The 15,730-nt window shown below is 40.3% G+C and overlaps 1 protein-coding gene across 3 annotated transcripts in view; it reads right to left on the bottom strand.

Moving 5' to 3' along the window:
* Positions 1-15,730, bottom strand: part of STS (steroid sulfatase) — a 216,593-nt gene that overhangs the window by 160,882 nt on the left and 39,981 nt on the right. For all 3 annotated transcript variants that reach the window (XM_025371987.1, XM_025371986.1, XM_025371988.1), the window contains one exon: positions 12,394-12,522. In XM_025371987.1, coding sequence (XP_025227772.1) covers positions 12,394-12,425 — 32 coding nt within the window. In that variant the 5' untranslated portion in view covers positions 12,426-12,522. The remainder of the gene's footprint in view (positions 1-12,393; positions 12,523-15,730) is intronic.

The raw sequence follows: 15,730 nt of genomic DNA, 5'->3' as shown, positions 1-15,730 counted from the left end.
CTCTCTCTCTCTCTATATATATATATATATATATATATATATATTTGCATATGGATATGGATATGTTTGTTTCATGTGCATATGTTTGTATAGAAAGGCATACACATAACTGGAAAGAATGACGATATCACTTTATTTGGGATTAGTTTGCAGGGAGCAGAGCTACCAGTGGTTTTATATGATTCTTTATAAATTCTTGTATATATAAAATGTTCTACTTACTTTTATAAACAGAAAAAAACAGTTTACAAAGTACAATTTAATCATATTGTATTCCTACTGACGGAGAAAGTGTCATAGTTAAATTTATAATGCTTCTCAAATATGATAATTTGTACTAATGGGAATAAAAAGAAAATGAACTTGGGCTTACAGTTGGCCTGAAGAAACCCTAATTTAGAGAACTTCAGTTTAATGAGCTCTGATCCCTGTGCAGCTGTCCCTTGTCATATAATCAGAAAAAATTAACAAGGTTCCTTTTTTTAGAGAAATTTGTTTAGTCCTTATTTTTTAAGCACATGGTGTCTAATAAATACTTGTTGTAGAGAAATGAACTAACACAGATTTCTAATCTTTAGAGTTTTTTGCCCCATGGAAGAATGTTCTAAGTATAGTAATTCTCAGCCTGAGGCCAAAGGCCTAAGAACTTGTGGCGTGGGTAGCATAGATCCTGGAGTCCAAGAGTGGAAGAGCCTGGAGCTCTAATATTCTAGGGCTAGAGATGAAGAGTGTCTCAGCTCGAAGAGAGAGAAAGAGTGGGACAGGGAGAAACAGAGACAGAGGCAAGGAGGGAGACAAAACCGGGGAAAGAAAGAGAGACAAAACCAGGGAAAGAAAGACAGAGACAAAACCAGGGAAAGAAAGACAGAGACGAAGAGAGGGAGAGAGACGCAGAGAGACAGGGACATGGATAGAGAGTGAGAGACAGAGATAGACACAGACAGACACACAGAGATAGAGATACACAGGGAGAGAGATGGAGAGAGAAAGACAGAGAGGTAACTTTTTTCTCTGCTTTGTGTCCTATCTTGGCCCCCAGCTGATTGGATGGTGCCAGTCCACATTGATGGTGGATCTTCCCCACTTAGTCCACCAACTCCCATGCCAATGCCTTCTGGAAACACCCTCACAGACACACCCAGAAGTAATGAACACGTTACCAGTTCTCTAAGTATCCCTTAATCCAGTCAAGTTGACACCTAAAATCAACCATCACAAATCCACCCATCATCAACTTTGCACCCATAAGCATCTCCTTAAACCATACTTAATTTCCAAATGAAGATAAGAAAGTTACAACAGTTCCACCTAACATGATGTAACCATTCTGCACACAGCTGAAAATGCAGTAATCCCCTTCCCGGGAAGAGGAGATCAAGCCCTTGGGTGATACTGACTCTTCTCCTGATATCCCATCACTTAAATACCATGAGGTAAAATTAATAATACTTAAATACTGATAGAGAGGTAGTCAATAGAGTGGTTTATATATTATATGCACTTTTGTGGTTTCCATGTTGAGAATGTTCTCAAAGAAACATGTTTGTGGTCAAAATTTCTAAGTCAATATCTAAGTCTATAACAAAGATACTCCAAGAACGCTCTCAACAGGAAAACACAAACCATCATATCATATACTGATATAAAGTCAATATACCTTATGTTACATAATAAAGGAGTAAGAGAGGAATGAAAACAAAGATATTTGCTAAATACATGTATTTATGTTTTATCTTGATACTAAATATATTTATATATATACACAGATGTATTCTTAACAAAATAGGGAGAAAATACTTGTGACAATGACAGCCCTCATTTCTGTAGCTGGCCACACCAGTCTCCTCTGGAAACACCCTCACAGACACATCCAAAAGTAACGCTTCAGCAGCTCTCTAGGTCTTCCTTAATCCAGTCAAGCTGACACCTAAAATTAACCATTACGAGCATCGTGGATTAGAAAACAGAACAGGTGGCCATGTTGTCAGGGGTCTATCCTAGCAACAAACATAGACAAGTCCTTCTTCTGAGGAGGGCTGAGGTCTGGACTCTCTAAAGGCTTCTCTGTTCTTATATCCCTGAAACCCAAATAGCTGGAAGTCTCTAGATCAGTGATCACAGACAAATGCATGAAACCTCTGGCGCAGTTCCCTAAAGCAGAGCAGATCTCCCACATCTACACAAACCATGAAGCAATAACAACTTGTGAGTGGATTACTGTCGAGAAGAACGCCTTTGAAAAGCAAAAAGGATGTGATGAAAGAACATCCCTCCCACAGCACAAGCAGAAAGGAGACAGGATGGAAATGAAATCTCATTCAGTAGGTGGAGGGCCCGCTGACCCTTCTCTATAATAATAATGGCTCTAATACTGATTCATAAAGCCACAACTCTGGCCAAAAAAATAAATAAGTTAAGTATGTGTGTGAGAAAAGAGAGGCTATAAAAACACAAAATTGGTTTGGGTTTTTATGTTGAGAGAGCATTCTTGAAGGAGTGATCTTTGTTGTTGATTCAGAAAATTTAACCACAAACATGTCCCTTTGAGAACATTCTCAACATGGAAACCATAAAAGTACAGAAATGGAAGCTGCTATCTATCTATCTATCCATCCATCCATTTATCTGGCATCAATCTATATATCAACCTAGATATGTATATATCTATATATCCATCTATTTATCTGTCCATCCATCCACCTATCATCTATCTACATATCTGTCTGCCTATCATCCATCATCTATCTATATAATCTGTCTATCATCCATGCATCCATCTATCTATCCATCCATCTACCTATCCATCCATTCATCATCTATCTGTATAGCTGTCTATCTATCATCCATTGATCTATCATTTATCTACATATCTGCCTGTCTGTATATCATCCATCCATCCAGCCAGCCAGCCATCCATTCATCCACCCATCTAGCCAGTTTATGGTTTTATATATATGGCTTCATTTAAACAGTGGGTAGCAAAGCAAACTGCATGTGGCAAGACAGCTCTTGTCATATGTGCTGAGGGTCATGTGTGGCTTGCAGGTGAACGGGGAAACGGGGCAAAGTGGTTGAAATATGAGAGTTTGAGAAGGGCTAAGCTTTGGAGAAATGTGTCAGATGAGACTACAAAATTTGCTTGGACTGCCGTTCTTGGTGTGAATCCACAGAATCCCCCACTAACAAACTCAGAGCTAAGGAAATATGTTCACTGTGGCACTGGGGCATCTGTTTTTGTCCTTGGCATCTCCTTCCCGTCACTGAATACACAAACGAAAAATCATCTCCCCTCCTCCCTTTCTGTATCATCCATCTTTTTCATGCTTGGTCCAAGAAACATCCAAAGACAGCAAGAGAGCTCATTTTATTGTTTTTAGCATTTGCTTGGCCCCATTTCACTAGTTCTACCTCTCAAAATGAGAACACGAGGTTATCAATTACATGTTGGAGGCAGAGAAAGCTGAAGCATGTTTTTCCATCAGAGATGTCGTAATATGATTTGAAATTTGAGAGTCTAGAGTTACTATATGGGATTTCAAAATTTCTGACATGTATGACAAAAATTTTTCTTAAAGAAATTACATCATAGTTATTGAATCTTCCCACATGCGATGAAAGAAAATATCAAAAATATTACTTATAACAAATTTGGGGAGTTAGCAGTAAAAAACAAAAAACATTACTTAAATAATATTTTTCAAAGGAGTAAGAAGAAAACTAGGAATTAAAGACTAAACTGATTCTAGATATTCTCATACAAGAGGACCTAGGATAATATTTGAAATAAAGTACACAACAGTATTATTTTTAAAAAAAAAAGTTCACAAAGTTTTCTAATACTTCAAACGTGTGGTTTGCAGATAGGAAATCAAAATGAGTTTGAGTTATCATTATTAGGTTCAGTGTTATTAAATGTGCTTCACACACTTATCTTTTACATTTGTATGGTGATGTCTCCAAAGCTAAGGATTTTATTAGGTAATTTTTTTTTTTTTTCCCTAGCAAAGAAAAATGTCCTTAAAGACAAATTTATGTAAGAGTCGAAGTTTGGATCTCAGAATAACTGGTTTGGGCCTTATTTTAAAAAGCAAAGAACATAAGCAAGGAAATGACATTTGATTCATTATTGACATTTGATTCATTATTGTAAATGTATATTACATTGGCTGTGTACTTAATCAATCCCCACTCTGAATACTGGAATCTTGAAATAAAGTTGACAGATGACTAATATCAACTGGCTCTCCATTCATCAGGTGTGAAATATTACACAAACATACAGCAAAGCCCCTCAGTCCCTGGAAAGAAACTGCAAAATCCCTAAGGACTCCCAGAAACTAAAACAGTCATAAAAATTTAGAAGTCTAAGCAAGAACCTAAGTTTTATGTTAAGAGAAGGGGAAACTGTGAAAACACTCTTTATTATCATAAACGGTAAATTTCTACTATGCCATAACATTCGGAGTTGATTTTAATAAAACAGAGATAGAAAGTAGGATCGATTAACACAAGTATTATACTAACCATTCTTTGTCAACTGATTATTATTGTAAAATTAGAAGGCTGTGCTCCTAAATTATAAAATCAATCTAATTTTGGACACTTCATTACTCTCTTCCAACATCGTACATTGAAACATGATGAGAAGTTGTAGTATAGATAGATCACTTCCTGATTGACTTCAAATATAATATTGTATTTGAAAACTGTATTGCAGGCTCGCTCCTAAAATAGAGAATTTCCACAGAACTTTCTATAGAACTCACTCCTAAAATGGAGGATTTAATATGAATTTTATATAGAAAAAATTATTTTCATAAGCAAGCTATCTCACATGCAGTATAAACTAAGGAACTGCTATACTTATTAAGTGATTGTCAGTAAGGCAGCTGAAGCAGACAGGAAAATATGGCAGGAAATTCATGGACCTTAATTTAAAACTCTATAAAGAAAAAGAAAAAAAACTTGCTGCCAGGCAGCAGACGTTTTTGCTTCCTCTGGAATCTTGGGTAGATTAACTGGAGAAAATCTTTTAACAGGTATTAGGCTTTACCCTATTTGAGGATATAAACTCAATAGAACAAGGCTAAAGTTTGTGAAACCCCAGACAGGGTTAAAGATCTGAAACTGCCTTTGCAAAAACAGTGAGAAAATTACGACAGTGAAAGAGATGTGATCTAACCAATTCCTTCTTGCCTTTAACCTGCAGACTGCTCTGGTTCATTCCTGAACACAGACTGAGCTAACTATAGGAGGAATTTACAGTGTTAACGTGGAAACAAAAATGGTAACAGCCTTTTCCGGAAACAAATCCCATTATTGCCTGGGGACCACACCACCTCTGTAGGACAACACATTTGCCACAGGTTTAGAAAGTATGGCTCAGAAGTCCTGCAGTCAGAGGCCACAAGACTCTCAACCTCCCCAGATGGTCCTAGGGATATGGTCACTATTGGAATGCCTAAGATTGGAGTTCAAGATGTTTTTTAGACCCTGTGACCTGATGCACCAGCTGGTGCCATGCAGATCAGGAATCTGCCTCAACCAGTTCTATAATCTAACCCAGGCACAGAAGACAGCAAGAAGAATCCACTTTGGGCCCCTATTATTTCATCTCCAACCCGACCAATCAGCATTCCCCACTTCCTAACTCCCTATCTGCCTTAAAAAAAAACTCTGTCTCTAAATGTAGAGAGAGTGTGATTTGAGTAATAAAACTCTGGTCTTCCATTTAACTGGCTCTGTGTGCATTCAATTCTTTCTCTATTTCTGTCTGGATAAACAAGCTCTACCTGTGCAAGGAGAATCCATTGGGGGGTTACAGATCATTTTTTATATTGGTGTCAGTTATTGGCTAAATCATATCAGAAAGTTGTTTTTTGCCTATATGACTGAAATCCAAATGTATATAATTTTTATCAGTATTGTATTAATATGGCATTGAAACCATTTTTTTTCATCCATGTATTCAGCAGTTATTTACTAAACATCTACTGAGGCACGCTGTGCATTGTAGGGATACAATAGTGTTAGAGGGGTTTGAACCAGAGCGACTCCATCTTGAGTGAGGGCTAGGAAAATGAGGCTGGAACTTGCTGGGCTGCACTCCCAGAAAGTTAGGTGTTCCTAGCCTCTAGATGTTTATGGTTAAAGGAACAGATTAATAATGTTTAGTAAACAGACCCAGAATTGGGAGTGGCCTAATACCCTGATATCTTGAGAACAGAGGCATTCCTAATTTTGCTTTAAATGTAATAATATCGATTCTTGTAAAATATAGCAATTAAGAAAATTAATCCTTTATCACAAACCCCTGTAGCAGAGCACATCACCCCATGATCTTTTTTTATCCTATATATAAATAAGTACTGTACCTAGAGTGAACACGTTCTCCTCTTACCTTAGGGAACGCCCTACTCTGTCTATGGAATAGCTGTACTTTCACCACTTTACTTTCTTAACAAATTCTGTACTGTGGACTCACCCTGAATTCTTTCTTGCACAAGATCCAGGAACCCTGTCTTGGGGTCTGGCTCGGGACCCCTTTCCTGTAACAGTAGGATGCACTGCATGGTCTTGCCTTCATAGAGCTTTGCAATGTATTTGCAAAGTCAGATCTTATTCAAATAATCAATATTGGACAAATAATCACACAAGAAATAGTATGAAACTGCAAATGCAACAAGAGTGCCTGGAGCATGGAGTGGGCATTACTTAGCCAAAGAGAGGAAGGAAGCCTACTGGAAGGAGGAGTTGGCTAGGGAGGTGGCCCTGAGGGGAAGACAGCCTGGGTAGTAGGACAGGTTTTAAGACAAGTTGCCTGATGGGGAAAAAGAAAGCCAGGGGGAGGCAGATGCAGGGAGGACCTGAGAGTAGGAAGAAAGGTAGGAGGCAGACAACGGAGACCCACCCAGGCCTGGTTCTGAAATTCCACCTTCCTTCCAATGGGAAGCCATCAAAGCATTCCAATAGGGCCAGTGGCAGGGTTAGGTCTGGGTTTTGAGAAGGTGTCTCTGACTGCTGGTGGTGAGGGAGACCTTGATGGATGCAGGCAGATTACCAGGAGGCCAGAGTGTTGCACACCTAAGAGATGAAGATGACTCAGCCCAAGGTGTCCAAAATACAGATAGAGACACAGGTACACGTGAAGAGACAGCTAAGAAACAAATGAAAGACGGCTCAGATTGTTTGCATTAAAGATCTTTGAGTCTAAAAATAATTTCTTCCACTAAAATCCGTGCATCTCTTTGTTGTGGTGGTCACTGGTAGTTGTAGTGGTGGTGGTGTGGATCCCATGGCTAGACAGTGTAGAAGACAGTGGAGAGAGAGGTGTATACATACATATGCATATATCACTTTTTTTTTTACATCAGTACACTAAAAAAGGACAAGAATACATCACCCCACAATATGCCTCTTTGGCATAAGAATTATTTTGAGTAATTGCAGACACAGGAGAAGCTCTTAAAACAGAGTAGAAGTTACTGTTTTCTAAGAGAGATTTACATCTGTAAAAGAAATCTGCATTTGTAGAGGGTAGAGGAAAAATTATTTTTTCCTTCGCTATGCAATAATTAAGCTAAAGAAATCATGCCTAAGATACAGGAGAGGTTATCCACAGACCTTATCTAGTCTTTAGGTAAACAGCTTAATATCTTTCAGCTTCAGTGTTGCGTTCTGTTATAAAACAGAACAGGTAGAGAAAGCAGTGGTTGTCATTGTTTTTAGTAACAGGAACTTCTGTCCATAAGAATGTCTAATAGAGATGAAAATCAGTGTTGTTCTTACAGAAGTGAGTGGAATTCAATCTCTGACAATTCCCCCCAGGGCTGAAGAAGCTCCCAGGAGCAGCCTGAGGAACCCTGAGGGTTCCAACAGGAGCAGTTTGCCAAGCACTGCACATAAAGTCAAGCATTCTAAGTGCTTTCACTAGAATGGATGTAAAGATAGCAAATTAAGTGTTTGGCTGGAGTGTTTGTAAGATGTCTTCTTATAAATGCAATGTTTTCTTCCTTAGGCACTTCTACACACTATGTTTTAAAACATATAACAAAGTTATTCTCAATTCTGAAGCCAGAGTGTACTTGCCGAGAAAAAGCAAGACAGGCTTTGTTGCTCTTGCACTAATTCACAGGTCCACAGAGCCACAGCACCTGTGTTAATCCTGATTCTGCAAACCGTGCAGAGACAAACACAGAATGGGAAGTGTGAAATCCACTGCTATGTCTATAAACCCTGAGACAACTCTGGAGATTGTATTCAGCAGTGATTATGCTGTCACGTGTACCCTGTCTTGGGTAAAAGTATAAGTTGAGCAGTTTGGAGGGTGGTACAGGTATTACCAAAGACAAGTTCTAAATGCACTTCTTGACAAAAATCTCCCACGTGCTGAATACTACATAAAGAAGCAACATGGAAAAGAAACATTGCGGTTTCCATACTTATTTTATAAATATAGTCATGTACTACATAATGATGTTTTGGGTAACGATGAATCATATATACAATGGTAGTCCTATAAGATTATAATGGTAGTCCTATAAGATTATAATTCCATATTTTTACGGTACCTTCTATGTTTAGATACACAAATAATTACCATTGTGTTACAACTGCCTGCAGTATTCAGTACGGTCGGTCACATGCTGCCCAGGTTTTTAGCGTAGGAGCAATAGGCCATGCCATACAGCCTGCGTGTATAGTAGGTTTGTGTGAGTACACTCTATTATGTTCACGCAGTGACACAATCACCCATCAGTGCATTTCTCAGAACGTATCCCCATCATCCAGGGATGTGTGACTGCATCACGTAACAAAGCAACAGGAATTTGAAAATGCCTTTGCAAAAACTGTAACAGTGAGAGAAATCTAACATAACTGGTTCCATCTTGCTTGTAATGTTGCAAGCTAACTTCCCTTGCTCATTTCTGGGTAGGCCAAACCAACTATGGGAGGATTTTAGTTTACAGTTTAACATTAAAGCAAGGATGACAACAGTCCCTTCCCAAAACTACCCCTCCTTGTTTGGGGACCAAAACCACCTTTGTAAAACCACTGAATGGTCCCAAGGTTACACTTGTGGGAGAGACCTGCATTCTGCTAAGACCTACACATAGTTGCATGATAACTCGTCATTGCTTCCTAACCTGCTTACTGCTCAGGAGTCATGGAGCCGGTGGTCACAAGATGTGTAACTTCCCTAATTGCCCCTATAGACAACATCACTATTGTAAAACCTAAGCCTGGTATGTAAAATATTTTTCAGATTTTGCATTCTGGTGGAACAAGTGATGTCACCCGGACCAGTGACCCCCATGCAGGAACCGACTTGGCGCAGAAAGACAGTTTTGATACCTCTGTGATTTCTTCGCGGATGGTACCAATCAGCCTTTCCCATTCTCTAGCCTCTTGCCTGACAAACTGTCCTGAAAAATTCCAGCCTCCACACAAGGTCAGGGTTCGAGACCAGCCTGGCCAATATGGTGAAACCCCATCTCTACTAAAAATACAAAAATTAGCCGGGCATGGTAGCGCTTGCCTGTAATCCCAGTTACTCAGGAGGCTGAGGCAGAAGAATTGCTTGAACCCAGAAGGCGGAGGTTACAGTGAGCCGAGATCACTCCACTGCACTCCAGACTGGGCGACGGAGTGAGAGTTTGTCTCAAAAAGAAAAAAAAAAATTATGTTTTCCTATTACTAAACCTTTTCCTTGGAGGGGAACAAATCAGGAAAACTACAGACAATGTAAGTGTTTTCCTGACAATCTCCAAAGTCTTTATCCATTTAGGGGAGGGAGAGAGTTTAATACTCTGTATGTAAGAACCCTGAATTCTGAATTGTGAGGCACATTAAAATACCTCTATGAGGATGGCTTTATGCTAGTAAGATAGAATGGACACTGTTATTAGATATTTAGAACAAATATTTTAACCCCCACTGCAACACTTCCACTTTATCTCAGAACATTAAGAAAGGACAATGAATGCTGTATTAGTTTATCATGAATTAATCATGAACCCTTTCAGCTGCATAGTTTTAATTAGCTACTGCATCTGTCATTTTTTTTCAGAGCCCTTCTAGCTGGGTCTAGAGAATGTCAATCTCTCCTGTAGACTAAAATGACCAAAAAGAAAAAAAGGTACTTAAAGTATTTCCCGGCAAAATGTACAGTTTCCAGAGGAATTAAAAAAAAAAATAAAACCCTACTTAGCCAGTGCTAAAGACTTTGAAAGCAAGGTCAGAAATTCATGCCAGCCCATGTATTATCAATGACTTTAGAAAATAAATTATTCTTTAAAACGCCCAAAAAGTTTGTTTCTGAAACAGAAAAAAGGAACACTCAATCCTTTTAAAGAACAAATTACAGAAATCATAATGGAAAATGAATCTGTTAAGCTGCTCAGTGTTAGGAATGAATGTAAGCTGAGGCTTTAAGCCTCCACGGATGTTGCTTTCAGACAGAGAATCCTCTGTTATGGGGTTTAAATTTAGTAGAAAGAAAAATCCTAAAAGGTCATTGTCCTTTTGTTCTCTTTAATTCTTATTCTGACTCCTATCCCTCAAAGTAAAAGACCATTGACTATTTTAGGAAGAAAGAGAAGATTAAGTTAAATCCTCTTGTTGCGGTGAGCAGGGTCTGTCGCCCTCAGCATGACACTTCAGATTTGTGAGGAACTGTGGGTGCACTGTGGGATGGTTAGCGGCACGCCTGGCCTCCACCCACTACATGCGCCCCACTCCAAAATTCTCACGACCAAAAATGTCTCCAGACTTTACCAAATTCTCCCTGAAGGGCAAAGTCTACCTGACACATAACTACTACCATCCCTAACCCCTGAAGCTGCCTGTTGAAAATCGTTAAATCACCCTGCAAGCCCGCTTTCAGCTCCCATTGCCCTGGCTGGCAGGATTATCCAGGTTTTCACCACATTTTCCCAAAACAGGGGCCGTCTCTTACCTTTTATAAGCACCCTATGAAACTGCCGCTCATCCCCCGTACCCCCTTTTTTTTTTTCTTTTTGAGATGGAGTGTTGCTCCATAGCCCAGGCTGGAGTGCAGTGGCGCGATCTCAGCTCACTGCAACCCCGGCCTCCCGAGTTCAAGGGATTCTCCTGCCTCAGCCTCCTGAGTAGCTGGGACTACAGATGCATGGCACGACACTGGGCTAATTTTTGTATTTTAGTAGAAACGGGGTTTCACCATGTTGGCCAGACTGGTCCCAAACTCCTGACCTCAGGTGATCCGCCCGCCTCAGCCTACAAAAGTGCTGAGATTACAGGCCTAAGCCACCAGGCCCAGCGTCTTTAAGTCACTTTTTACAAAGGAGGAAACTAAGGCATGCAGAGATGAAACATTCTCCTGGGAACACACTGCCAGCTTGGGATGGGATGGAATCCCCAGCCCCAGGGTCTCTGAGTTTGGGAGTCTTTTCACACTGCTTTGAATCAAATATCTCCTCCAAAAGCATCTTCCTGTCCATTTCTTTGAGCCAGCTGCTGTGGTGGACCATGAATGCTCTGAATGGCCAAATATTGTGCCCTCTGGTGTTCTGATAGCATAGTGCCATAGTGGCGCAGACATGTCCAAGAACAGTTGTGAAATAACAGGGATTCTTCCCCGCAGGGGCTTTTAAAACTATGTTTCCCTCATCCACCCTAAAGACTTTCACCATGCACACTCACCTCCCACCAGCGAAAAGAGCTCTTCCTGCAGGGAGGGACCATGCTCTGCCCCTCAGGCCTCACCTCCACCAGGGGGAGGAGCTCTTCCTGCAGGGAGGGTCCTGGGTATGCCCTCAACCTTCAGCTCCACCAGGGGAAAAAGAACTTCCTGCAGGGAGAGACCTGGGTATGCCCTCAGCCCTCGCCTCCACCAGGCGGAGGAGCTCTTCCTGAGGGGAGGGACCCCATTCTGTCCCTCAGGTATTGCTGCAGCTGATCAGCTAAGAACAGGTATACTGTGAGCCTTCCCACTGTGCCATGTTTCTGTACCTTTGCTGATTGAACTAGAGCCAACTCAAGGGTCCAGGGGACGCATTAAATAATTTGTAAGCCCCCATCCCTATATTCCTCTAGACTTGCCACGTAACAGGCCACTTGCTTATGCTCATCAGATTATGCACGCTGCCCACATTGGCCCAGCACAGTCTTTCTCTATAAAAATATATTTGCCCCACAGATGCCCCCCTTTGACCTTTTGATGGAAAGTTCTTTCTGAATGAAAGATAGCTGCAATAGCACCATGTGCATGTCATCCCTGCAATATCAGAATGCCCCGAACACCATTATGAAGGTCACCGCATACCACTATTTGACTTAGACCACACAGTCCGTGTGAGTCAAACATGTGAGTATCAGGGTGAAGATACAAACACATGCACCTCTCATACTTACGCTATGAACAGCTGAAGATGATCTTGCGCCATTGTCCTCAGGAAGATCTTAACTTACTGAGATGACTGTGTGCAGGTTCAGCAACTGAGGGGCTCTTAGCAGAGTCAAACCAAGGGCATCGGGCTCTTCCTGTGAATTCATTCAAAAGATGAATAATCACACTCTGGGTAATCATATATTGACATAATTAAATGACATGAGCGCTTTTATTTATTTGTTTTTGTTTTGTTTTGTTTTGAGACAGGGTCTCACTTTATTGCCCAGACAGCAGTGTGATCATGGCTAGCCGAAGCCTTGACTTCCCAGGCTAAAGTAATCCTCCCACCTCAGCCTCCCAAGTAGCTGGGACTACAGGTGTACCACCACAGCTGGCTAATTTTTATAGAGATAGGTTTCCACTATGTTGTCCAGGCTGGTCTTAAACTCTTGGGCTAAACAGAACCTCAGCCTGACAGTGTTGGGATTATAGGTGTGAGCACTGTGCCCAGCCTCATGAGTTCTTTCTTTACTACAGCAGGGGTTCCCAACCCAGGCCTCTTAGGAATAACACTGCACAGCAGGAAGTAAATGGCAGGTGAGCCGAGCTTCATCTCTATTTACAGTCATTCTCCATCACTCACATTACTGTCTGAGCTCCACCTCCTGTCAGATCAGCCAGGGCATTAGATTCTGATAGGAGCACAAAACCTATTGCGAACTGCACATGTGAGGGATCTAGGTTGTGTGTTCCTTAGGAGAATCTAATGCCTGATGATCTGTCACTGTCTCCCATCACCGCCAGATGGGACCATCTAGTTGCAGGAAAACAAGCTCAAGTCTCTCACTGATTCCACATTATGGTGAGCTGTAGAATTACTTCATTATATATTACAATGTAATAATAATAGAAATAAAGTATACAATAAATGTGACACACTTGAATCATCCCAAAACCATCCCCCTCCCTGTCAATGGAAAAATTGTCTTCCACAAAAATGGTCCCTCATGCCAAAAAGGTTGGGGACTGCTGGTCTAAAGGATTTCTCTCCTCACTTTTCTTCTTCCCACTCTCTGCCTAACTCCTACCCATCCTCATGTCTCGGCTTACACCACTGCCGCAAGGAAGCCCTCCATCATTACCCTATATGAAGCAGGCTCCCCCACTGTTGACTATCATAGCACCTCTTTTCCCCCAGATAGCAATTATTACTACTTGCATAATAGATTCATTTATTTCCTGATTTATTCAGGTGACAGCTGTCCTTTCCACAGCTCTAAGGATCAAGAAGGCAGAGACCACATCTCATTTGTTCACCATAGCAAACACTCAATAGCTATTTTCTGAATAGGGCTGGGTTTGCACAAACAATGGCCCACAAGAAAAATCTGTCCTGATACCTGTTTTCATATAAGGCTTACATGCTTAAATGGTTGAAAAAAGGATATTATTTTGGGATATGTGAAAAGTATGTAAGACTCAAATTTCAGTGTCTGTAATACAAAGTGTATCAGAACACAGCTGCCTCCACTCCCTTACTGCTTTTGTGCTACAATATGAGTTGAGTAGTTGTGACAGATACTATTTGTACCTCAAAGCTGGAAATATTTATTTACTATCTAACCCTTTGCAGAAACAATTTTTTGACCTCTCATACAAAGTCCTAGAAATGAGTAGAAAATGGTCTCAGAAGAAAGCCAAGAAGATAGCTTTGAACCTATTGAAGACTTTCCCTTTAACTTGTTGACATTTAGACCAAAAATCTAGTATATGCCTTAAACTATTTATTAATGTATAAATCTATTGTTTATGCTTTGAAATATGAAGCATAATCCCACTTGGTAAAAAAAAATTCACAAGAGAACATCACATTAGAGAAAAATTACTATTCCATATAGATTTTTGTAAATGTGGATTTTGCTTTATTGAAGTTAGGCTTCTAGCAACAATTTCTGAGGTTTAATCAAAGTCTCAGAAATGTTATTTTTCCCCCCAGAAATGGCATTTGAAACTGTAATCAATCTTCCAGCATGGCTTTTCATGTTAGATTCTTGTTGAAATGGAATAGTGTGCTGTCAACATTGATCCTTAACCTCCTACTGCAAGAATGACAAAACCACTGGGCAGGGTCTCCCCATCTGCTCATTCACCATGACATCATCAGGCAAGACTAAGATTGCATGGATGTGGGTTTGAACAATTGGGTGTCTCTCCTTGCGAGGTAAGAAAGGTCATTATTTTCCTTTTTTTGTCCCCGCCTTTTATTTACAGAAAATAGATTTTAAGGTATCAGCATGGAAGCTCTTTGACCCACACTTGATACTCAGTGTTTACCAATCCCCCAGTGAGAAATGAAGACAAAGAACATATCTGAAGGGATTAAGTCACAATGCCTATCACAGTGGTACTGCCATGAAGAGCCTATACTTACTATGAAACAGCACAATGGAAAATTTAAAGGCCCACGTTTCAAGGACATTTTTCAAATTAGTATTAGATGGATTCTCACCCAGGAGTAATTTTACCCCACCAGGAACAGAAGATGATATGTAGAAACAGGTTTGGTTGTTGCAATTTGGGGGATGCTAATGGTATCCAGTAGGCAGAGGGCAGGAATTCTGGTAAATATCTTACAATGCACAAGGCAGCCCCCACCACAAAGAACTATACAGCCCAGTGCTCACCCTCAATCAATAAAGCATGGTCTTCTCCCAAGTGTCAATAGTGCCAAGGTTTAGGAATGCTGTGTTAGATCATTCATCCAATGCTCATTAAAGTGGGTGTGGCCACAAGCACAGGCAAATAGGTTTTAGGAGTGGAGGGAAATGGTACCCAGCTGACTCAAACAATCACACCTAGTAACTATGGTGATTCCTCTGTTATTATCAAAGGTTATATGAAAATAAGTCTCTTCTGATAAAATACACAATCCAAACTATAGGCACAGAGCAGGAAGATTGGTTAAGCCTGTTTTATTATGAGGAACCTACATTCCGATTTGTGTGTTCAAAAATAATAAGTATGCATCTTTATCCCCTTGAGTCTCTATTTATCTATAATCCTCATAACTGTCATTTGCTTGGCCATTTTTCTCATTTGCATGTCCCCTCCAAATGAAATTCCAGTTGTACAAGACTGAAAATGATAATGATCTAAGAATGGCAATAGGGTTTGCCATCCGTTGTCCGTAATTCTGAGACACAAAAAGCCCTGAAAACCAAATGATTTTTGTAATGCCCATTTTGTTGTATTGAGCATCAAAACCCAGACTGAATCAACTTGAGGCATCAGTATTTTCTCAGTCTATCAGCTTCTGATGTTCATTAGTATTGTGTTACTTTGTTGTGACTTCAGGTTTAA

Source organism: Theropithecus gelada, chromosome X (genome assembly GCF_003255815.1).
Source record: "Theropithecus gelada isolate Dixy chromosome X, Tgel_1.0, whole genome shotgun sequence".
Classification (NCBI taxonomy): domain Eukaryota; kingdom Metazoa; phylum Chordata; class Mammalia; order Primates; family Cercopithecidae; genus Theropithecus; species Theropithecus gelada.
The sequence above is the reverse complement of the archived record's forward strand: the minus strand, read 5'-3'. Positions and strand labels throughout refer to the sequence as shown.